We start from the raw sequence: 26,089 nt of genomic DNA, 5'->3' as shown, positions 1-26,089 counted from the left end.
GTTGATTAAGCTCCGAAGCATCCCAACCGTCCGTACAAATCTGAGATCTGATTTAAAATGAGAAGCTACAGTGTCTTCTCATGGTCATCTCCTCCACGCTGTGTTCACATCTCACGGGCATCTCTGACGAGTTCCGACCCCATTTTCCACCTCCGATTATCCTCTCAGGCGACATTATCAGTGCAGAGCTTAAAGGCATCTTCATCCCGTTCATCTGGAGCCATTGGCGGGCATTCCCTCCGGCGCAATTTCTGTTTCTGTGATCCTCTGTTCACCTCAGATTTGGCGGCGTTCCTCCACTCTGAGACTTTGTCTTCCCATCAGCAACGCTTGGCGGCGTTCCTAAACTTTATCCGATGATCATCCGCAATCCACAGCTTCTATTCAGATCCAGAGATCCGGATTGCAGATTTCTAGATTTTTGGCCATTTATGGGTTTAGGGTTATTTCTAGCTCGCCGGAGGCGTTCCGTCGGTGTTGCTGAGTAATCCTTGAGCTGATACGCCGCTGAGACTCTCCACTGATGACCGGAGTTGGGCGTTCTCATCTCTGGCCTCTTGTGTGACGACAAAAGTGTGAAGTTTGATAGATTGGTTGTGAGATTGGAACGATTTATCCTTTAGTTCTTTCTATTACTATTTTTACAGCCAGAACATATTTCTTTTGATGTTTGTTATGTTTTAGCAAGTAATCTAGCATTTCATCTCCTTGTTGAAGTTTAATTTGTGTTTAATATGTGTTTGGTTAATTGTTAGGTTGTTAAGTTCATGTTAGGGTTTAAATTGATATTTTAGACCAGATTTATCGTATATTTTGTTATTTTATTCTATGCTTAAGATTAGATTTAATTGTGTCTTATTATTTGTTCTTTCGTATAGTTGTGTTGATGATGAAAATCTTGGCGTAGTGTGACAATGTGTTGTGGATTAATCGTTGGCATTTAGTTAGATTTCATTTATGCATTAGATTAGCTTCTTAATCGCTGTGTTTTTCAATTGTTAGATTTAGATTCAAAATTCAAACCTCCAATTTCATATTAAAAATTTCAAAAATAGGAATAACATACAATCCTAGATTACATCCTACCGTTAGTTCCTCGAGAGATTCGATCCTGGGCTCGTTATTACAACATCATTGTGTAGTTAAGGGGTTCATTGAATATAAATTGTTAATTTGATTTGCGGGTGTGACAGATTACGCTCATCAAATGACAACCTAGGTTAAAGTTATAAAAAATATACAAATATATATAGTAACAAAAATGACTTTAAGAAAAATCTATAATGAAGCAGGTAAATTTTATTCTCTTATTCATTTTAGAGTTAATTTTTTTTTAATTTTCGTTAGTTTTTCTTACTTAAACCTAAGCCTCCTCCTTTTGCATTCATCAAAAAATCTACATATAAGTATTCCAAAGTATGAAATATGGAATACACAAGTAAGTGCATCAAGTAATAAAGCGTCTTCCAAAACCACCGGAAGAGGGAATTGCTTACAAATAAAAGAATATGAAAGTGTAACAATCCTACACTTTCTTTTTGCAGATATGTAAAGTACAGAATTAAAACCGGTTACTAACACGAAGACATCGAAGTGAGAACTCTTGTGTGTTAATGACAGCATGTTTGCTGTAGTCGAGTGTGACAGTGTCGTAGCAGAGCAGCTGTATGAAGTTGGAGCAGTCAGAACATCGAACAAATTCATAGAAGTTTGTAGATGAGTTGTGTTCATTGCACTATTCAAAGCTTTCTTTTATAGAGTGTTGAAGGTGCATTCCATAACACTGGAGGCGTCTTCCATAGGTAAAGTTTTATCCTGAGAAAATAGTGCCTTATCGACACTAAGGTCTTCTATGTTATCCAACCGAAGGTGCCTTCCAAGCTCTCGAAGGCGCCTTCCATCGCTCAGCTCAAGGTGTCTTCCTTCACATGTCAAGCGCCTTGGGTATTATTCATCTGAGATATTTTGTGCTCCTTTTGTCCTGTAAAATATGTTAGTCCAACAAAATAAAGTATACCCTACAAAATAAAGTTAACACAATAAAATAAGCAATTTACTTATTAGATCCTGTCAATTCAAGAGCATAATCTAGTCAGAGTCTCAGTTTAGGTTTCTAAAATGGATCTAAACTAGACATACGCCTAAAGTCCCAATTGGAACTCGTCCTCACTGGAACTCTCTCCTCCAGTGACTTACCTTACTTACCATGTAGAATCGCTTGACTTCCTTCGGCCCACTAGGTCTTCCTGCTAGTTGTCAGATCCACAGACTCAACTGGACTTCGGTCAGCTGTCAGGTCCCACAGACCCAGCCGGACTACTCGCCAAATATCGGATCACTCTTTGACCTATCTGGATTTCTACACTAGCTATCAGGTCCTCCAGACCTAGCTGGATTTCAGTCTGGTGTCAGACCAGTCAAGTCCTGTACACTTGGTAAAAAAGGTTAGATCATAAAAAACATCAAACTTTAACTTATTTATCATTCATCAAAACTGATATTTGATTATTGGTGCCAATTGGACCAACATATCATCATAAATGCACTAAAACAACGAGGTCATAATCAAATAATCTCATATGGTAGTCTGAACCAGATAATCTAGTAGGATACTCTACCACTTAATACAGTATAATATCTAACGACATGTAAGTATATAATCATATGGTACGGTATAAATGCATGAACATATGTCTACAACTACACTATGTTCTAGTAATATCCTACTTGTATAACCAACCCAAGCAGGAATAACAATTTGGACCGCATAGATACTCAAAATATATCAACATACAATATCAAGCAATTAAAAGATCAAACTCAAGAGGTAACGTAGAGTAGATATCAAGGTAAATAATGTTGGACCGCTACGGTCGGCTAGAAGGGGGGTTGAATAGCCTGTAAAAATAAAAACAAAACCCTTCTCGACTTTTCTTAAACTAACACTTGCATAAAATAAATTAACTAAACAGAAAAATGAGGCTTATAATTTACTTGGTTACAACCGGGGAGGTTGTTAATCCAAGGAAAATATCGCACTAGTACTCCTTCAGGCGGAGAAGCCTCTTACAACAATAATGCACAGAGAAATAGAAGCTTAACTACAACTGGAAGCGCACAAGTGTTAGAATACATAATTTCTGAGTTGATTAAAAGCTTCTAGACCAATGCTGCATTTATAGCCTTGGTCGGGGCGCCCTGGGGGAATAAAATTTTATCCCCCAACGTTCAGATCGCGATTGAAGCGATCCTGGTCAAAGTTCAGGTCCGGGCGCCCGGAAGCATTCCGGGCGCCCGGGGCTGTTCCGAGCGCCCAGAGCCATAAAGTCAACACCAGTTGACTTTTTCGTCTAGGACCTCTACTTCGGTTTAGTTCGCCTCGGTCAGAGTCTTCAACTTCCGATCCGCTCGCTTGGGTAATCTCGACCATCCGGAAAAAGGGCCCACCCGAACCCAACTTCCGGCCTTCTCGAGTAGGCTTCCGCTCCGGCTTCTCGTCCCTCATAATCGTCGTGCGCTTCCTTCTCATCCGCTAGTGTATTCATCTCAGTTTTCGTCCCTCGGTTGCACCCCGTGTCGATCTTCTCGCTAGCTGCATCTCTTGCTACTCGAGCAATCTTCCGCTCCTGCTTCTTATCCCTCAAAACCATCACATGCTTCCTTCTCGTCCACCGGTGTCCTCTTCCGCAGCGCCTCGTCCCTCGAACGCACCGCGTGTCGTCCTTCTCGCTAGCTGCGTCTTCCGCTCGACTACCTGTACTCCTAAGCTCCTGCACACTTAGACACAAGGTTAAAAACCGACAGGACCTAACTTAACTTGTTGATCACATCAAAACAACCTTGGAGTTCCAAAAAAAAACTACTACACAAGCAATGCAAATAATAGAATCATGAACTAAGGTCAACAATCTAAAGAAGGTAAGCAGGAATTACCCATCTCAAATATAGATCGTCTTGAACTATCTCCGCGTTAGGATGCCCTTCTTCTCTATGGCCTAGTGGAACACATCAACTCAATACGGACAGCGATGGTTGGTTAGAGGTGGCAGCAACCATGAAATCAGGTTGTAGCAGCAGTTGCTAGACTCGGTACAATAGTCAAACTGGCCAGCGGCATCACCTGCAACAGTGGTAGCAAGGGGTTGCAGCTCGTGGTATGCTAGTGTGAGATGGTGACAGATCGACTCCCTGGTAGTGTCTCAGCCCTCCAATGGCAACCCACAGCAGCCGACAATAAATTTGGCCTCACGCGATCGGCTGCGATGACTGGCTAATGTCTACTCACGACAACCGATGGTTGATTGCTGCGACTAATGGCTGCTCGCAACAGCTAAGACACACAAGCTGGAAAGTAGGCAGCCGGTACAGAGCTAGGGCACGAGACAGAAGGGATCAGAGGCGATACTGTCATCTCTCACGATGGCAATGGTTGCGACGTTGTTATGATGTCCTTACTCGAAGAGAGGCGGCGATGGTGAGCTGGGTGTGACGACCATCACGGGGGCAACAGCTAGCATGGTGGTGACGAAGAGGAGATGGGAGGGAGAGGCTAGCCAGCGGCTGCACTAGAGTTGTCCGACCCTTCATGATCGTCGACGTCGATGCCTAGTGGTCGACGGTCGGTGGTGCATGAGAGGGAGAAAGCGTCGGTGGTGATGACATAGAGATGGGGAGAGGGTGAATGAATCAGCGATTTTCCCTTTATGGAACAGTGACATTAAGTTAAATACTTAAGGTTGATTAATAATGATTAATTAATTTAATCCTTAATTAATCAAATTCTTCCCCTAAAAATATTATACGGGTTAGGTTTTAATCTCAAAAAATTCATAAAAATTCTTAGAAAATTTTGTAGGATTATTTCTCAAATAATACTTATTGTTTATTTATCATATCTTACACTATTAATTTTGAAACTACATAAATGATATATGTGCAATTTAAGTAGAAAATATAAAAGAAAAAAAATCATATCTGAATCATCCTTAGGACATCTCCAATGGTTAGAGTTTTATAAAAAAAAATTTATGATCCCAATATATCATATCATACCAAAAGGTCTTTAGGTGCGGTTTTAACAAACTATAGAAGTGGTTTTCAATCGATCATAAAGCTTTTGAATCGGTTACTTCACCAATCCAACAGCTTGTGCTCCTAGCATCAATGGCATTGGTTATAGCAACCGGTGGTGAAAATAGAACAACCATTGCTGATGTCTCTATAGAAGCAGTTATTAATCGCCTTAATAGGTTGTAATACCAGCGATCCTTAACCTATCCAAATCTGGTTTGATGCGGCTGCTAACCACACTTGTTAACTACTACAAATGTGATTAATGACCATTTATGTTGGTATGTAGTAGAAACGGTTATTAAACCGATTCTGAAGTTAAATAGTATAGTGGTTTGTAACCACTCCAAAAGTAATTCAGCAGCAGTTTGTAACCACTCCTGCGTACCATGTTTAGGAGCGGTTATTAAGCTGCTTCTAAATTTATTTACCTGAATCGGTTATTTACTGCTTCTAATAAGTGTATTAGCAACAATTTAAAACCAGTCCTGTTTCAAATGATAGACCCCAACGAAGCTCCTATAATCATTCCATTTTTCAAATATTTGTTTACAAAATCTTCTGAATTCCTAATTTTTAATAATCAATACAAAACATTCAACAAAAAAATTAAAATACCAATAGATTAACCAACAAAACATTCATATTAAATCTTTCAATTCACAAAACCAATAAGAAATTCATTTATAAAAATTTGCATACCCAAAACACCATCATATCAGCAACAAATACGAACTTCTTTTACAAAAATCTGCATACCCCAAAACACCACCATATTAGTAACAAGTATGAAATTCTTTTACAAAAATGTGCATACCCCAAAACAATACAACACAATAGCACTAAGTGGTAACATAATTTAAAGAAACTTTTCTCTAAAAAGTTTATCTAATTATTAGATGGATTTGTTGGTGGTCGAGGTGTAAGATCATTTCCTTTTGTATTTGGTGGAGCATCTATATTTCGTTGCATAATCTCTGTCATTATAGCCGCCATCTATTAAAAAAAAGATATTAGTTAAAATGATGCATGTATTTATATATTTTTGAATGGTTCAATTGTTACTGATAAATATTAAATATTTTTATTACCTGTGCCGGTAAGAATTCTGGGCCATGAGATCCTCCAACAGCTCCGGATATCATACTCTGCATAATATGTGCAAAATTTTGAAGTTGTTGGTCATGCATTTGCCTTATCATTTGCTCTGTTACTATCCGCCTCTGTACTTCCTGTGCCTCCATTTCTTTTATTTCTTTGTTGCATTTCCTTGAATTCGGCTGTCATATTTGAATTATAGTGATAACTTGGTGTATAGATTGTGCACTTACACAGCTCGGGGAAAACTTGGCTAGGAAGTGCACCAGCACCTAAACATCGAACTCGGCCAAAATGTTCGGGTCCAAAAACATCACTACACAAAAAATATACTTAATATCGTATAATTGTAATAACTTTAACCACCATAAATAAATAAATAAAATGTAAAGAAATTATAACCAAAATGTGTCCTCATGCACTTCTGTAGGTTGAGTTCCCTCATGCTTGTCTTGAAGTCGACGCCGCACAGCTTCATCTAGTAAAGTCTATCAAAAAAATATTTGATAAAATGCGAAGAATACTGAGAAATAAATATGAAAAATTAAAAGAAATTACTATCTCAACTCGGATCACTTCATCATCTACAGGAGCATCTCCTCTCTTTTTACTTCAACGACTTATTTTTATTATCTCAATGCGAGTAGATTTTCTCCCCTTTTCCTAAAACTACTTATGGAAAATCAGTTTTAGATCAAGTGTCAAGTAACATTAACAAATATTGTGGATTTTTATCAGTGAACGAATATTCAAAGAGATGAATTATAAAAGGAATTGGAAGGATTTTAATGAGAAAACCTTCTAACTAAATATGCATAAAGACCACACAAAGAAATATTACTTTATTTATGCTACTTTAAGGCACTTCACATCTCTATAATTGAAATAAATTTTGACTCTAACTAATTACATCACATTAATAATATTGTACAAAAAAAACACAAAATATACATCAAATCATATTCTTTATCAATTAAATAAGTAACTAATCACAAAAAAGGAAATTATAGTATTGGATAGCAAAGCAATCATAATCGATCATTATCATGACATATTAAGTAAAATCATAGAACTTCAATAGTTTAGGATTATCATGATCTACACAATAAATGGATTATATGAATCTAGTTGTAAAAACAAAACACAATTTGAAACTTACAAATTTATGCTCCATGACTCCCTCTTTTTTTCTTCGCATTTTCTTGATTAATTTTGAAATTTTATAAAAAAAAATTGCATTTAACTTGACACTAGAAATATATAAAAAAAACAATCAATATATTTACTATCTCATTAGTGTTCCAGTAATGGCACAATGCTTCCCAAACTTCAGGAGTCAACTTTTAAGGAACTGGACGAATGGAAACAAGCTCATCCAATGGAGTATTCGGATTATAAGACTTAGCTTTGATTTCAGTCCTTCATCGCCTCCATATTGCCCCCATCATTTGCATAATAACATCTCGACGGCGATCAGGAATATCAAAACGTGCCTATAAATATTAATAAATAATATGAATGCATTAAATTCAAATTTGGAATTAAACACTTAACAACTTACAGTCACTTTTCTCCATACATCATTCAAGCATTTTTTTGGGCATCTTTCTCCAATCAAGAAAATTAAGGGGTAACAAGTTCCCATCTCTAGCAATAGTACCCACAAAATTGGCAAGAACTGGTTGTGTATCCCTGCGCTTACAATTTTCTTCGATGTAAAGAGGAAGAAGAAACTCTGGATTCTTGGGGTCTCTTAGCGTCGCTGCTTCTTGTAGCGATTTTAACTCACAGCTGTGAAGAGAGGAGTTGCATATTAAAAAAAAATACAGATAAGTATGCTAAGCCTTCCAGAACCCTAAACCTTAGGATTCCAACCAAGGACCTTCTCGTTGTTCATTCAAATAAGTGCACAGAAGGCACAAAGACAAAAGGATATTCATCAAATTAAAAGGAACAGTCATAAACCAAAGAATGGAGCGAGTGATAATTGGAAAGAATGACTATACCTTGTTCGAACGAAGGATTAACGGAGATTTAGAGTTTCTCGGTGTGAGTAGAGGAAGAAGAAGGGTTTTTCGGCGTGAGATGGGTTGTGAGTTGAGGAGGTTTGGGAAAAGAAACCTAAGGAGAATAAAAATTAAAAAAAAGAAAGAAAATGATATAAAGAAAATTAAAAAAAAACATTAAGTACGACTGGATTAAAATAAAACAAACAGATTATAAATTAATTTCAATTATTGATTAATAATTAAATAATTAAGATTGGTATTAAAACTTTAATTATATTATAATAATTATCATCTAAATTTTTACTAGAAATTTTTTCAACAAAAAAATTAAATATTACCATATAAATTTAACTATTATCGATAAAAAATTACACATTATTGATCAAATATATTTGGCTAGTAAAAAAATTAAATATTACTAGCCAAATCAAATTTTGGTTAGTAAACAAATTAAATAATACATACTGATGCGGATATGTGGAAGGGCCCAAAGGGGATTAAGGGAAAGAAGAGGGGTGTTCTGGTCATTGGGCACAAGTTAGGGCTTGAGGAGCACTGTTCATAAGAGGGGGGTTGGTTCACGTTTTGCGTGGGGGGCCGCCAACTTTCTTCCTTCTCCCTCGCCGGCACCGGAGCCGGCCGCCAGCTGCTCCTCTCCTCCACCTCTTGCCCTCCGGCCGCCATTAGGGGGAAGAGGTGGGTTCGAGTTTCTCCACCGCTGCTGCCGCAAATAGGGAGAAAGAAGGCAAGCTGGGGGGGTTCGTGTTTTGGCCTTCCGCCGTCGACACAAGGAGGCCTCCTTCGTGCCTTTTACGTCGTCACTGAGTAGAGAGATGGGAAGCTGCTGCCTCTGCCTGGTCCGTCACCACCGGACGGACCCGACGCCTTTCTCCCTCACGTTCACAGCCGCAGCGTCCAGCGGCCACCGCAGTCGCATATAGCGACCACCGCAGCCTCTTCCGGCATCCAGCGTCGCCTCCTCTTCTAGCGTCCAACGCCGCCTCCTCTTCCGGCGTCCAGCGCCGCCTCCTCTTCTAGCGTCCAGCATCGCCTCCTCTTCCGGCATCCAGCGCCGCCGCCTCTTCAGGCGTCCAGCTTCGCCGCCTCCAGCGACTACTGTCGCCACCACCTTAGGCGACTACTATCTCCAGCGACCATCGGCACTGCCTCCAGCGGTCGTCGCCCCCGGCGACAATCACCGTCACCCTTCGGGCAGCCGTCGTCCGCATGCTTAGGTTTCGTATTATTTGTCTACTTTGGTCTGCGAGCCGATGGAGTATTCGGCCTGTGCGCCGCTATTGCATTCCGGCCTTCGTGCCCCTATTCCGGCCTGCGAGTCAGCGTGGTAGTTAGGCCACGCATCACCATACGGATCCATATCGCGTCCGGCTTTGAGCCACAGGAGCTAGTTACGTTACTCATCTGGCGAACGTCTATCTATTCTTCATGGCTGCGACGACCTGATCAGCGCCACAACCAGCTCATCCATCCATCCGAGAGCGCCCCCCGGGGCCAGGGTACGTGTTCGTACTCGTCACTTATTTTATTGCTCTATTTATGCGACTACTTATATATTCGTAGCACCCGCCTTGAGCATCGGGGTACCAGAGACCGGGGCAACCTGGTCGCTGGCTACAGGTACCGTTGACCAGAGGACTTCGGATGACTTGGTCAACACAGAAGACAACTCATCATCCGGGTCATGGGGATGTGGTCAACATTCCAGGCACGTCACACCGGCAGATCCGTCTTCTCAGCTTCCCGACAAGATCACATACCAAATCTAATTTTGATAGGTAAAAAAATTACACATTACCGACCATATTAAACTTGTGTCAATAATAAATTAAAATTGCCTGCCAAATAAATTTTTGTCGGTAATTAAAATTATTTACTGGCTAAAGTACAATTTGGCTGGTAAATCTTTTATTTACCAACCAAATTCAATTTAGACGGAATATTTTCGTTTGTAAACACAACTTTTCCCATAGTCAAGATTGGATAGACAGGGATGCAATCGACCCACAAAATAAATAGTTAAGGGTTTTTCTGATATAATTTTTAACTTGGTTACATACCGCTACTAAATGTTCTCATTACAGCTGTAGGAGTGGTTATAGAAACTGATCCTAAAATATGTCTTTTGCCGCGTTCACAAACCGCTTCTAATATTGATATCATGTAGCGACCACATTTGGCAGCTGCAAATTATATAATTTAGACTCGGTTATGTGAATCGTTGCAAATCAAGATATATAGCAACGGTTTCTATAAAACTGGGTGTTGAAACCTCCATTTTTTTTGTAGTGAATATTCTAAAAATTTATTGAAATATCTCTAATAGTTAGAGCTCTAAATGATTTTTGTATGGTTCAATTCCTAACATGTAATTTGCTTGAATACATGCATATTATATCAATTTCAAGAAAAAAAAATAGCTTTGAAATTTCATTACTGTTTTTGAACTATAAACTTCAAACCTTATATCTATAATGGTTAAAACTTTTTTGTTCAGATTTTTTATTTTACGAACTTCTTTAAAAACCTTACATTTGAGATACTCTAAGATGGAGAGTTAGTTAAACATTCCACAAAGCATGCTTGCATGATTTTCGATACAATAAAACGTGTGTGCCAGTTCTGCATTTTCCTAAGACCAATTACTAAAAATATAGAAAATGGGTCTAGCCCTACTAAAGGTAGGGCCCTATGCAACTGTCCCAGATTGATCATCTCAGGGCCGGCTATGTCGAAAGCCTCCTTTTTCATAAAAATATAGCAGTGTGTTGAAATCCCCCATGAATAACCACAAATCCTTTATGTTCTCGCCAAGCTGAGTAAGTCCCTCTTCTAACCGTCTTTGAATAACTGCACCATGAAATCTATAAATGATCGTAAGTAAGAAATCATTGTCAGTAATTCGGTATTTGATATGGCAGTGCATATATTGATCCGTATCTTCAGTTACAATGTATTTATAATAATTTTTTCTTCAAATAAAACATGTAATTATGGGATGTTGGACTTCTGAATCACTTAATAAAAATATTTTTTTTGATATATTCTAGTGATGAATAAAAAAAAATTGTAAAATTAAATTGATCACTCTAAATTCGGTATTATCTAGTTTATTATTTTTCTATGTTTTTTTTTTTACTGTTGTGTTATGTTTCAACAAATTGTGCAGCTAACTGAAGGGCCAGATCAACCATACAGATCACGTAGCCGTGCATGGGCATGGACGTTACTTGCACGAAAGAGACCCTTTCAGGTCAGTTTGTGATCCCCAAACCGTCACATGCACTCGATGGACGTGAAAAAACATTGGCAAAACTTAAAAGAATATCTTTTTGTTTGTTTTTTCTAAAGATAAACTACTCTAACGTGCAGTAACTTTGTAACAACTAATATAATATTATAATAGCTTCTTAATTTTATTTTATTTTAATCTTCTTCGAACCAGTCCTCCGGCTCTGGCCCTCACAATGGCTCCGTCTCGTTTGTCAACACGATTGAAGTCGTTGCGATGGAGATCCCTGAAGAGTTCATACCCTAGCTACAAGGTGGCCGGGGTGTTCAGCAGCGAGGAGGCCGACGTCGCACAATGCAGCCCACTCCGTATTTGAGGGCTGCAACACGCCAAGGAAGGGAATGTTTTCCGTCCGATTTTAGATGGATGAAAGTATATTTATAAATGGATCAATAGATGAATTTATAAATTCATCTATCCATTATTTTATTAAAAATAAAGGATATAAAATTTGTCCTCTTTCATAAAATAAATGAATAATTTTTTTAATAATATTATTATTATATTATACCTAGATCGGATCTACATACCTGTACACTATTTAGATTTTAGAACATTCACAATACATATATTAATGGAGTGTTATAACGTCTCTTGGTATTAAACACCATTGTAAAGGGTATTATAACACCCTTTCACTTGCATGCATTCAATACATTAAGTGTGTTCAAGCAATGTGGGGTGGGCTAGGGCCTGGCTAGCCCACCCCATGTGTTTATTTTTTTAACTTTATTTATTAAAACCATCTATTTTATTTAATAATATTTTAAAAAATAATAAAATTATTTTTGAAAATGTAAAATTATTATTAAAAATAATAATAATAATTTAAATATTTTAAAACATATTTAAAATATATTTATTTAATATGATATAATTTTAAAATAATTGAGTGGATTGTGGAACTCATAAATAATGAGTGTTAATGTTAAAAAGAATATAAGTGAAAGAGATATGTTGTTATAATAAGTATGTGGCAATGGACTCCATGCTTTTTAATAAGATAGTAAATGTTATAAGAGCATCCACAATGCATCCGTGTTATAACACCCACCATCTCATCAAAAAGCATAGGGTCCACTGCCATATACTCGTTATAATAGCATATGTCTTTCACCCACATTCATTTTAACGTTAATACTAATTATTCATGGGTCTCACTGTCCACTCAATCATCTTAAAATTATATCATATTAAATAAATATATTTTAAATATGTTTTAAAATATTTAAATTATTATTATTTTTTAATAATAATCTTACTTTTAAAAAATAATTTTACCATTTTTCAAAAAAAAATATTAATTTTTTAATATATTTATTAAATAAAATAGATGTTTATGAGAAAATGAAATTACAAAGTTGTTCATAAAATAGATGATTATTAAATTGAAATGCAACAATAACTTATAGAATAAACCACACTATGATGAAATTAAAAATAACATATGAAATACTAATTCACGGATTGTTATTGTATTGCCCCTAGATATACTCAATTAAGTCAGTGTGAAGTTGGTGATGAAATTGAGTGTTACGTAGCTCAGAATTTGTCTGGAGATAATTCTGAAATCCTCAGTTTGAGTCATGGATAGGTTGTGCAGGTTCGTCACCTTCATTGTTATACCAATTTGTCACGTGACTCCCTCAACCTCAACAATCATATTATGCAAAATAATGCATGCTAACATGATTTGTTTTAACTTTTTCCTATATCAATAAGGAGATGGGCATCTGACAATCGCCCATCGAGATTGGAGCACCCTAAATGCCCGTTCGACATCTTTTCTTGCATACTCCTGTTTTTCCTTAAACAACTTCCTCTCGGTATCCTCCGGGCAAGGAAAAGTCTTAACAAAAGTAGCCCACTTGGGATATATTCCATCTGTTAGATAATAAGCCTTCGTATATATAGTGTCGTTCACCTTGAAATTAATCACCGACGTATTTCCTTGTAAGATGTTATTGAATATGGGAGGTTCATATAACACGTTAATATCGTTACGTCAACCAATAACTCCAAAGAATGCATGTCATAACCATAAGTTATGAGACGCGATCACTTTAAGTACGATTGTTGGTGACTTATGTCCCCTTGTAAATTGACTTTTCCAAACAATTGGATAATTTTTCCATTTCTAGTGCATACAATCAAGGCTACCCAACATGCTAGGGAAGTCATGTCTCTTATCATGCATTTGTAGAAGACGTTGAACATTATCCATATTTGACCTTCTTAAGTACCTATCACCAAATATTTCAACTACATATTCGCGGAACTTGAAAAGATACCTGATGGCAGTTGATTCACTCATACGTAGGTACTCATCAAGATGGTCGGCGGGGACTCTGTAAGCCAGTTGACGAATTGCAGCGATGCATTTTTGTAGTGGTGACAACCCTTTTCTTCGCACAACATCATCCCTATGTTGAAAAAACACTGAATGATTCTCTAATGCATTCACTATGCGGAGAAATAACTCTCTTCGCATTCGAAATCGTCTTCGAAATATTTCATCGTGATACACCGGATTTATAGAGAAATAATCATTGACGAGCCTCTCATGCCCAGCATCACGATTTCTTTAGATGAATCTTCTTCTTCTGCGTGTGTCTCTCCTTTGATATGCTTCCATAAGTTATTGGTGTTGTTGAAGAATCAATAACATTAGTTCTTCACCCGAATCATAAGCTTGCTCATCAATTTCAACATGGACTTCATCTTCGCTTGTCGAGCTGGAACTTGAGCTAGCCTGTAGAATGAGACATTTTTGGAGGAAACACGTTATAATCGAATGAAAATCTCGTAGCACAATGTGTTTATATATATTGTTGTTCTCATGCAACGGCTAGTTTGCAAAGACAAGTTGCAATGGCAAGTTGCAACAACTAGTTTACAACAGCTAGTTTCTAACGACTAGTTTGCAACAGCTAGTTTGTAATGGATAGTTTGCAACGGCTAGTTTGTAATGCCTAGTTTGCAATAGCTAGTTTTCAACCGCTAGTTTCCAACGGCTAGTTTACAATAACTATTTGTAAAATTATAATAATTGGAAATCACATTAATTGAAATGAGAAATACAATAATTGAAAATTATAATAACTCAAAAATATAATAATACTAGAAAATGAATGTTGAGTAAACAATTTAGATATTCCATCTCCACATAATATCCTGGCATAGACATTCATGTATGATAAGTTATTCCTTTGTCATCTGAGAGGTATCTTTGTTCAATATTTTGTACTCCTTCAATTTCAAGCGACGATTCTTAGTTTCAGATTTGGACAAGGCAACTTTTGCCTTAATCTCCTCTATTTCAAGTTGTTTGTGTTTCAGATCGACTTCGGACTTCTTCGCGCTTGTATACTCAGTGAACTTTGTAAAAATATTGTTGTAGTTTGGTGTCAGATCTTCTATGGTCGATTTTACTTTGTCTTTTCCCTTTCTTTTTGTTGCTTTCTATCTCATTGGACGAGTATCTTCATCATCCAGGTCTATACTCACATCTTAGTTAGAGGAGGTGTTGCTTGCTCCTGATTCTGAGGTCCTCGTCTTCTTTGTGACCACAAAGTGATCAACAGACTGTGGAGTAAACATTGGACGATCTTTGACAATTCTCCACACATGCTCGAGATTGAATGCAACGCTATTGTTTTCGGATCAATATTTTTCGTACGCAAACCTTAATATATCTTCATCACTGTGACCACTTCGATATGAACTGTAAATACTATTGTAATTTGCGTTGAATCGATATACCTTCTTTTGGATTGTATTGTGTCAATGTGCCTGTATAACATTTGCACTTTTGGTGTTTGAACTTGAGGGTGATTCTCATTGTAGTAGCTTGCAACACGTTCCTAAAAAGCATCTTCTTTTGATCGTTGTTGATTATTAGATCATCACTGATAGTGACAAAACTTCTCGCTAAGACCTCGTCTTCAACCTTTGTCCAACTTGAACGCTTTCTTGTACCCTCAGCATTTGAAACCATTTTTTCTAAATTGACCACCTCAATTGGGGATTCATTATTTGAAAGTTGAGTTTTCAGGACAAAAGTGGGAGTTGCAAGTTAATTCGACATCGAAGGAGTGAAAGACATACCAGTTGTATGTGGGGTAGCATATCCATGAGCAACCGACGGCGTGAAATACGGATGACTCATGTTTTGCCAATATTCAGCTGGAACGTTGATATGGACCTCAAGGGGCATAATTAGAATGATTCATAGAATTTCCAAAACCTTAAAATTTTGAAGATTTTGTGGATGAAACGACATATTTGGAAATGGATGTGGATATTAATAATTCAGTGGAATTTGTGGATTTGGGGAAGATGAATATTCTTGCGAGTTATTTGTAGAATTCAAGAAATTTGTAAAAAATGCCCTATTATTTTCATCCATTTCGGATAGAAAATAAGATGGTAGGAATTTAAAAAAAAAAATAGATGAAATGAATATCTAGAAAGTAGAATTGGAGAGTGTAATGAGTTGGAATGAAAATATGTATACACATTAGTGGGTATTTATAGATGAAATTTCGAACTAGCCGTTAAAACTAACCGTTAAAAATTAACCGTTTTATTCAATTATTAATTTTAAATTTTTAAATTTTTAATAAAAAATTAAAAGATTAAAAAAAATACGTGGGGTAGGCAGCTGGCCCACCCCACGTTGCTTGAACGCGTTCAAAGAATTGAACGTATTTCTTTGAATGCATTCAAGCGGAGGGATATTATAACACCCCTATATAACGTACATTAATACCATGCGGTGTTATTAACATATGTAATAATGAACATTATAGATGTTCTAATAGTGATATATTCTAGATGCTAAGATAATTAACTCTTTTATAGAATTAAAATAATTCCAAATAGAAATTTGTAATTAAAAACTACTAGGAAGGAAAATTATGCCGACCTAAATTTATCTTCTCTCTCATGACCAAATTATCCCACCATCTAGTTACTTTCACTATTGATTGTGGCGTCATCGAGTTACTTTCACCATTGATTATATGTTTAAAAAATTCGTGACCTAATTTTTTTTAGTTATAGTTTGGTATCAAAATTTTAAAACAATATCGTAACCTTGAGACGAGTCATCGGCTACTATTTTACATCAGAGCTAGCTGCCTGTGAACTTATTCGTCATCGTCGAACATTGTGCTATCCTAGGATGATAACTTTTATAAAGTTTTTGAACTTGATTTCAATTCTAAATTGAGAATTTCAAAGCTATTTGAGGGTGAGCAAATTTTTGAATTGGTTTATGCAATTTTGGTTTGATTAAATTGATATCAAAAATTGATATTTGTTGTATATTTAGATGTAACTACGAATTTTGTATCGATTTGGGGATATTGAATAAATTTCTAAATTTGGTTGGACAATTTTTATAAAATATTGGTCAACCTCATTTTTAAAGTAATCGTATTTGTGCTAACTCTTATAACTTCCATTATTATTATTATTATTATTATTATTATTATTATTATTATTATAGAAGAATTATTTTCTACTATAAATATTATAAAATAAGACTTCAAAGTGAAATAAAGATCTTTTTTCTAAGATGCCTTAATAATATATATATATTGAAAGAAAAATGAATACAAATTTGAGCATCCAGGTATTATTGAAGACTGTAAAAATCTACAACAATACCAAATTTCTTTTCGTTAGATAATTATATTTAATTAATATATTTTTATTAACATGGAGTATTCCATCTATTTTTAATTATTATATTTTATTTATTAAAAGTTATATAATTATGTGTAAGAATTACTTTTGTCATTTAGTATGTGATATTCCGCAACTTAAAATTCTGAATCTTTCCCTAAATTTAATAAAAAAAAATTTAAAAGCCCAAGCGCCTCATCACCCAATAGACAACGTCCTAAATTTATCATTCCTAAATATTTTTAGTTGTTAAACATTACAGCAGCTTGAAGTTGCTATAAGTAACTACTGAAATAAAAGATATTTTGAATATGAATATATAATAGGCGTCTTAAAATAAGAGATGTCCTATTTTAGACGAGCCTAAACTTTTTTTCAAAAAAAAATAATAAAGTAGGAGATGGATCATTTATAATTGTAGTCGGATCATGATTATAATTTGATTGTAATTAGTTATGATCTTTTTTTGTGTTCATCGTCCTCTAAATTATAGTTTGAATTGAGACGAATGATCGGAGGTCATCCGGAGATCACCCCTCGCTCGACGTCAGACTGCCTAACCATTTATCCACCGCCGACGACCTTCGGATGATCTTCGGTCATCTGTCTCAACGTAAATTATAATCTAGGAGTCGATAAATCTAAGAAAAAATCATAATTAATTATAATTAAATAGTGATCACAATCTCACCATAATTCATTCCCTATTCTAATTTTTTGTTTTTTTTACCAGGGATCTGTCTCCATTTTTGACCGTTTACAAAATGTAGATGCTCTTTTAAGTATATTTTTTTAACCGGAGATGTTTTTTTAACCATTGATAAAATTTAAGACGCTTTTTTATGTTTTTGAGTATTTTTTTCTCAAAAAATAATAACAATAAAAATCCACGACGCCAGGTCTCTCCAACCTTTGAATACTCATATAAACTTCGGCAATTTTGATGTACTCAAGTTTACGAATCAATCAAATGATGTATTGTATTTTTGTATTATTTATCAAAAGGGTGTATTTAATTTATTATTCTTCTGATTCCAGTTCCACCTCTTAATCATTTTCTCCTTTTCTTTTCTTTCTTTGATGCATTTAGTTTTTTTTTTCTTTTTCCTTTCTCATATGTAATCTCTCTTCTTTTTCCTTTCCTCTCCTCTCTTTCCTCTCTTTTGGATACATGATATAATTCCATATTAAGCTCATGAGGATTAGAGGTTAACTAATTATTCTAATAAAGTTCTAACATATTCGGAGAAGTCAAAATATATAATGGACGATATTATTAGAGTTCTTGCAACCTCAAAAATTCATGGGATCTTAAATGAGTCTAATCAAACCCGTGTAGGTCCATCAGTGAGTTTGGTCAAAATCAACTAATCGACCTAGAGATCTCAAATTGTAATCATTTCAAGTCCTGTGAATTTTTGAGACTGTAAGGAGTCTAACAGTGTCGTCCATTGCATATTTCGACTTCTGTAGAGGAATTAAAATTTTATCGAAAAAATTAACTAAAGTATATAAACTCATTGATATCATGTCTATGTTAGGCTTGATATGGATTCATATCAGGCCTACATTAGTCCTGATATGGATTCATATCAAGCCTACATTAGCCCTGGTATGGATTCATATTAACCTAACGTGAGCTTGATATTTTTCCATATCATGCCCATGGGATTATGATTTTGATAATTTTTTTGATAAAATTTTAATACCTTCGAAGAAGTAAAAATTATTAGATCGAAAAGAATTTAGATATCTCCACAATGGTATGATATTGTCCATTTGAGCTTTACCCAAAAGACCTCAAAACAATGTGTTTTTCAATGTGGGACTATGTTTGCAGTCTTACAACCCCCCACTTTCTTTGTTCGAGGTAAATATTGTAGTCATATAGCTCAACCAGACCATAGCTTTTGTGCACAGTCGGCGGTTAAATCTTCTGGCAGTCTAGGCTCTGATACCAATTGTAGGATCGAAAAAATTTATATATCTCCATAATTACATGATATTGTCCACTTTAGGCTTAAGTCCTCATGGTTTTGCTCTTGAGCTCTACCCAAAAAAACTCATGCCAATGGAGATATCATTTCTCTTATAAACTCATAATCTTTCCCATGTGTTTTTCAATATGGAACTATGTTTGCAACCTTGCAACCCCAACAAAAATATGCAATAGATGATACCGTTGGACTCCTTGCAACCTTAGAAATCTACATGATCTGAAATGGATTTAATCGGTCATGTCTAGTCTATAAGTGAGCTTTGATCAAAATGCATTCTTTGACCTATGGACCTCATATTACAACCATTTCAAGTCCTGTAGATTTTTGAGGCTGCAAGGAGTCCAACGATGTAGTCTTCCATTGCATATTTTGGCTTTTCCAGAGGTGTTAAAATTTTATCGAAAAAATTAGCTAAACCATAAACACATTCATATCAGGTCCACGGGGGTTCAAGTTTAGCTAATTCTTCCAATAACATTTTAACATCTCCGAAGAAATCGAAATATGTAATAGATGATACTATTAGATTGCTTACAGTCTTAGAAATCCACATAACCTAAAATGATTACAATCTAAGGTCTATATGTCAATTAGTGGATTTTGATCAAAACTCATTGATGAACCTAGATATATCCGATTGGATTCATTTCAGGTCCTATAGAATTCTGAGGTTGCAAGGAGTTCAATGACATCATCCATTGCATATTTCAACCTCTACGAAAGTGTTACAATTTTATCAAAAAAATAAACAAAATTGTAATCATGTGTGTCTGATATAAATCATATTAGACCCACGTTGGGTCTTATATGGAAAAATATCAAGCTCACATTGTCCCTGATATAGAAAAATAGCATACCTAATGTAAGTTTAATGTGAATGGGTTTTATACTTCAATTGATTTTTTTAATAAAATTTTAATATCTTTGGAGAAATCAAAATATATAATGGACGACACTATCAGACTCTTTGCAATCTCAAAAATTCATGGGACTTGAAATGATTGTAAAATGAAGTATCTAGATCGATCAGTGAATTTTGACCAAAATCCATTAATAGACCTAAACATGTCTGATTTGACATATTTTAGATTTTGTAAATTTCTAATATTGTAAGGAGTCTAACGATGTCGTTCATTGGATATTTCGATTTTTCTAGAGATGTTAAAATTTTATCGGAACAATAAGCTAAGCCCAAACCCCCTAGGCTTAATATGAAATCATATTAGGCTTATAATATGTATACATCCAAATTAAAAGTAAGAGGAAAGAAAAGAGATGAGAGAAAAGAAGAAAAAGGATTCATGCATATAAGAAAGGGATGAAGAAGAGAAATTGTATTCATCCGGAGAGGGAGAGGGGAAAGAGAATAGGAGAATAATTGAGGAGTAGAATGGAAGAATAGTATAATACGTTTTTATCCATCCACAAACTTGAGCAGACCCTTATAAATTATTGTATAAACTTTGTCCAAAAATGTGCCAGCAGCGGCGCAGCCACAGTGCCCAAGAACGACATTTGGAATCTTTGCTTATTATACTAAACCTGCTTCAGCCGCCCCATCGATGGGCTTCATGTCCGTTGGCTCCCGGCACCCACTGTCTACTGCATACATTAAATAACATCGCAGTCACATTAAACGTGTTCATCGTCCCCCATTTTCAACAAAAAAAAATGAACTCCCTTCTATAAACTCCATCGGTACGTTTTTCTAAAATCTGTGGGTTAAATTTAAATAGTGACTTACTCCATCTCTAATGTAAGATTTTTTATAAATTTGTGAAATTAAAAAAAAATAATTTTAAAATAATAATAATAATATAAATTTATTTTTATTCTCGAAATTACGAGTGCGACTAATAATTAATTAATAATAAAATTTGAAGTCAGTAAAATTTAAAAAATGTTAGAACTATATAACACCGAATTTGGAATGATTTCGGCTCCTGTTCCTTTGTCAAAAGTAAATCGGGAAATATTTATGATGAATGATTTAAAAATTCAGTATTCTATGATTATACGGCTCATTTGAAAAAAAAAATCTTACAAATATATCATAATTAAATATTGAATTGTAAATATCTAGATGACATGTTAATGTTTTTCTAATCTACTATAACCTCAAGCAATTAGGACAGGCATGATCCTTTAGACCGCGACCCCTAATTTACTCCTGGACCAAGGGTCGTTCATAGGTGAAGTTTTATAGATCCCACTTGTTATATAGATGGGATCCATGGAATCCTACCTATAAATAAATTGATTTATCCTTTGAACCAGACAATATGGTTCAGAGGATCCATAAATATAGAACCGTCATATCAACAACTCCCCTAGACGAAATCGTTCACCCCCAGCGCCCTCGCTACATCCGACCCTGGACCATCACGCGGAAGGTAAATCACGACAGCCGAAAGGGCAGGTGATGGTGGGATGAGTTACACAGGGTCCAGGAATCCCTAGAGGATCCATGGTGGCAAAAGACGAATATGTTCGCCCTCAGCGCCCCCCGCCAACCCGTCCTAAGGCCAACACGGAGGAGGTAAATGACGGGCGGCTACTAGCCTTTGGAATAGTGACTAGCACATAAGAGAGGCATTTACCTCGACTTTGCCGAGATTCGAATCTCAGACCTCATGATGACAAAACCTCATGCGCTAGTCACTAGACCTATTTGAGGGGACGATCCCTAAAGGATCCATGTGACAAAAAGCGATTCACTCGCCCCCAGCGCCCCCGTCAACCTGTCTCTAGGCCAACACGGAAGAGGTAAATCACGGATGACTACTAGTCATTAGTACAAATGGCTAAGACATAGGAAAGGTTATGCTCGGTCATGCCGAATTTCGACCCCAAAACCTCACAACACTCCATGTTTTAATCATCGTACCGATCCGAGGAGACAATCCCTAGCAAAAAGGGATGGTCATGGCTAACAAAATTTAGAAGTGAAATCCTAAATAATAATTAAGTGTTTATCCTTCCCATATATTATAACTACCTAAGTTTAATACTGATCCATAATTTATTAATTCAAAACGAACCAACGAAGATACTGAGAATCCTGTTTACCTTGATGAAAGGAAAGAAATACTTGTTTACTCAAGAGTGTGGATGAGGAAAGGAAAGGAATTAACTATGGAAAGTTATCTTTGGAGGAAGAGAAAAGAAATGGTGAAGAAATCTTTTCCTTTGCACACTTGTTTACCTTGATAGAGGAAGGTAAATACTTATGATGTAATTTTGTAAATCAAAAAGGGTGCATGCATTATTTTTTTTGGTACATAGTGTAATTTTATGAGTTAAAAAGGCTACATGCGTCATTTTTTTTGATATATGATATAATTTTGTGAATGCAAAAGGGGTACATGCGTCATTTTTTTTTCCATCCGTTGTTTTCCGTCCGATTTTGAGGTGATCGATTTTGGCTCAAAAATTATCCGTGGATGGACTACGTTACTTTTCCTTCGAAAAATTTTAATGAAATAAACGACGGAAATTTTTTCACTGTAAAAATTTTTCCTTAATTTTACTTTCAACTCTCCCAAGTAAACATAACCTAAACACCCTCCTCCTGCTAGGGATGGTCTTATAAAAAATAAAAAAGCTAATTTACTGGTCACTTTTCATGCAGCAGGATGGAAGGAACAGCTTGGCCTTACCTGTTGACACAACACACCAGTACACGTTTCCATCCCGTCTCGCGTTGTGGTCCTTGACAGAAGAATCCCCGCTGTGTTCAGGCCTTCAGGCAGTGATACATATGGAACAACGTCCTACTTATTAACTTCATTTACGTTTAATTTTCGCATTTAATCGGCGCCTCAACCAATGGCGTCCCCGTTTGGTTACAGTTGTCTTTTTTTATTCGCTCCGTGTCTCTTCGTCGCCCCTCGACTCGTGCACCATTTTCCTTCTCCTTTATAAACCGACCCTTCTCTCTTCTTCCTTCGCATCACATCAAACACCACAAAAGGACAAAAAAAAGGAATTAGGTTTGTCTTTTGAGATGGCCTCCGACTTCCGCCGCTCCCTCTCCCTTCCCTGCGACCACGACGACGACGCCAGTCGGCCCCGCCACGCCCGCTCCTCCAGCGTCCCCTTTCCCTCCCACCCCGCAATTTCCCATCTCCACCACCTCATCTCCGTCCTCCGCTTCTGGCCAAGCGGGGAACGAGCGCCCGGAGAACGTGTTGCTGCCGTCCTCCTCGACGTCGCCCGCCTCCACGCCGCGCTCGACGACCTCCTCCACCTCCCCCTCGCCCGCGATCCGCTCCGCCGACCTTCCGCCTCCGCCTGGGCCGACCGCATCCTCGACGACTTCCTCCGCCTCGCCGACGCCCACGGCTCCTTCCGCACCGCCGTCCTCGCCCTCGAGCAGCTCCACTCGGAGGTCCGCTCGTCCATCCGCCGCCGTGACGCCGGCCGGCTCGCCTCCGCCCTCAGGGGGCACCGCCGCGTCGAGAAGGATCTCGCCCGCCTCGCAGCCGCCGTCAGGGACCTCGCCGGAAAGGGCGCCACGCCGCTGGCGTGGATCTCGTCGGGAGATGTGGACGTCGCGAGAGTCCTGAGAGAGGCCGTGACGGAGACCGCGACAGCCTCGGCGTTTGTCTTCACCGCGGTGGCGGCGGTGTCGGCGGAGGCCTCGACGGCGGCGGGTTCGACAGGATCGTTGGGATCCTCGTCGGTGGTGGGGGCAGTGTTGAGAAAGCTGCGGAAGAGGGGAGCAGATGCAGAGACGGAGGTGGTGGCGTTGGAGAGGTTGAAGGCGGCAGAGGAGTTAATGGGAGGGTTAACGGAGACGGGGATTAGCGAGAGGGTGTTCCGAAGCTTGATGAACGCACGAGTTTCCCTTCTCAATATTCTCACTCCGTCGTTGTAATACTCAATAGTAGAAACAATTTATTGAATTTTTATAATTTTCAGGGTAGAAAATGAAAGAATTTTATTTTAAAAAAAAATTCCTTTATTTTGAGAAAGACAGATGAAATAAAAACATTAACAAGATTTATTTATTTATTTTTCTCCGCCGTGCTAATAAGCTTGTTTAATTTTGTTATGCCTTTACAAATATATGTATATATATTTAGGTTCTATTAAATATCACTTTGGAATGAATGAAAATAAGGTAGAAAGATATCGGATTTACCCGTCAGAATCAATACGGATGTGAGAAAAATTTAGGGTAAATTTTATTGATCCATCGTACCTCTTCCTTTTTGTTACTCTCGTAGCGTCCTAGAATGGACATGATAAAAAAGCGAGGAGGCTTAAGAGATGGCTGGGATGGTAAAAATTGAGACATGCTTCTTTCACCTATGTTTGAAAATTTTATAATGATGGACCATTGTATATCTATACATCGTCTCAGAGTTGAATGTATATATTCTTACGAGCAAACAGTAAACTCGAGGTCCAACCAATAGGCACTTTCGTGGAGCTCGGTTGATGAGGATTAATAGAATTGTACAGATTGAAAAGCAAAAAAGACATGAACGAGATATGCATGTCCAAATATATTCTTACAAGCAGGCTGTAAACTCGTGGTCAGGCCGACAACCCATAGTCTCGCAAGCAGGCAACGTACTCATGCCCAAACAACCGACAAACTTACAAGCATGCCACGAGCTTACGGACAATCAGTGGGCTCGTTAGTAGGTGCCAAAGGGAAATGCTTGAGAGAAGAGTAGTAAAGAAGAGGACTAGCTACGAGTTGAGAGGAAAGAAAGTAATTTTTTGCTTGATTTAGAACGGATTTAGTTTTTGTTTAAAAATCAAAACACATATGGATTAATAATTTACTCTTTAGTTAATTTATTATTATTTATTTATTTATTTTAACTGGGTACTAAGTATCTATTTCTTTAAATTGACTAATCTTGTGATTATCAACTTAGGTTCATGGAAGTTTTTTGTTGACCATTAAAATAAATTAGAAAGTGTTCATAAAAACTCATCCAGAAGTTCAATATTCTTAGGCTCGCTTCGTCCTTTTCGATAATTTTATATTGACTAAACAATGCAATCTCGTGAAATCTACACTAATCCAGTCCACTACAGTAAATTAAAGAATAAGATGTCAGTCGAATCCTGAGTGTAGTGACTTGAAGGCGAATGTGATTAAGTGGATGGTCAACCCATGATTTAAAATCTTGTATTGTATTGGATAAAATGGTTAAAATATATTGTTATAGTAAATCATCAAAATTCAAGATCACTCAACATCAAGATTTTAAAATCTCAAGTCATTCATTGTTTTGGTGTTTGACTAGAAAATTATTATTTTAGTATCGTTCTGATTGAAAGTTGAAAGAGGAAGAAGGTCTAACAGAGAAATGAGACATTATTTGTATCCAGTGATATTAAATTTTGATAATTTATCAGAATGATATTTATTAAATGTTTCATCTGACATAATGCAAAATCTAAAACTATACTCAGCATAGACAATATCTGCCTCTTATGTTTCATTCCCTTCTTCAACTTCAATTTATTACCAGTATCATACAAGTACTGATCTAGTTGAGATCTATCGATGTGTTGACTCCTAGTGGGCTCTAGGAAGATCATTGCAAGTAGGCCGAACAAGAGTAGCGTCGTTGCTGATCAAGCTCTTTCTTATTAGGTTGTGTTGGAATCGAAGGAATTCACATATCTCTACAATGATATGATATTGTCCACTTTGGGTCTAAGACCTTATGTTTTTATTTTTCGATTTTACCCAAAAAATCTTATACCACTGATATTTTCATTTATTTTAAACTCATGATCTTTTCTATGTATTTTTAATGTGGACTTGTTAGTGTTGAAAGCACAAGTTAATTAAACATTTATTTTGATATTGGCAAAGTTTTAAAGTTAAAACTTATTGTGATCTAACAAAGTTACATAATTGTGCAAGCAAGTCCTACTTG

At 36.7% G+C, this 26,089-nt stretch overlaps 1 protein-coding gene across 1 annotated transcript; it reads left to right on the top strand.

Annotated features, from left to right (window-relative positions):
- The first annotated feature begins 23,184 nt into the window (after positions 1 to 23,184).
- LOC121979438 lies at positions 23,185 to 24,057 on the top strand. Its single transcript, XM_042531428.1, has one exon. The coding sequence runs from the start codon at positions 23,185 to 23,187 to the stop codon at positions 24,055 to 24,057; it is 873 nt and encodes a 290-aa protein (XP_042387362.1).
- The last annotated feature ends 2,032 nt before the right edge of the window (positions 24,058 to 26,089 follow it).

The sequence above is a fragment of the Zingiber officinale genome, chromosome 5A, assembly GCF_018446385.1.
Source record: "Zingiber officinale cultivar Zhangliang chromosome 5A, Zo_v1.1, whole genome shotgun sequence".
In the NCBI taxonomy this organism is placed as follows: Eukaryota; Viridiplantae; Streptophyta; class Magnoliopsida; order Zingiberales; family Zingiberaceae; genus Zingiber; species Zingiber officinale.
The sequence above is the reverse complement of the archived record's forward strand: the minus strand, read 5'-3'. Positions and strand labels throughout refer to the sequence as shown.

Excerpts from the sequence above, each read along its gene's own strand:
- LOC121979438 (XM_042531428.1), top strand. The coding sequence starts at position 23,185 with ATGGCCTCCGACTTCCGCCGCTCCCTCTCCCTTCCCTGCGACCACGAC.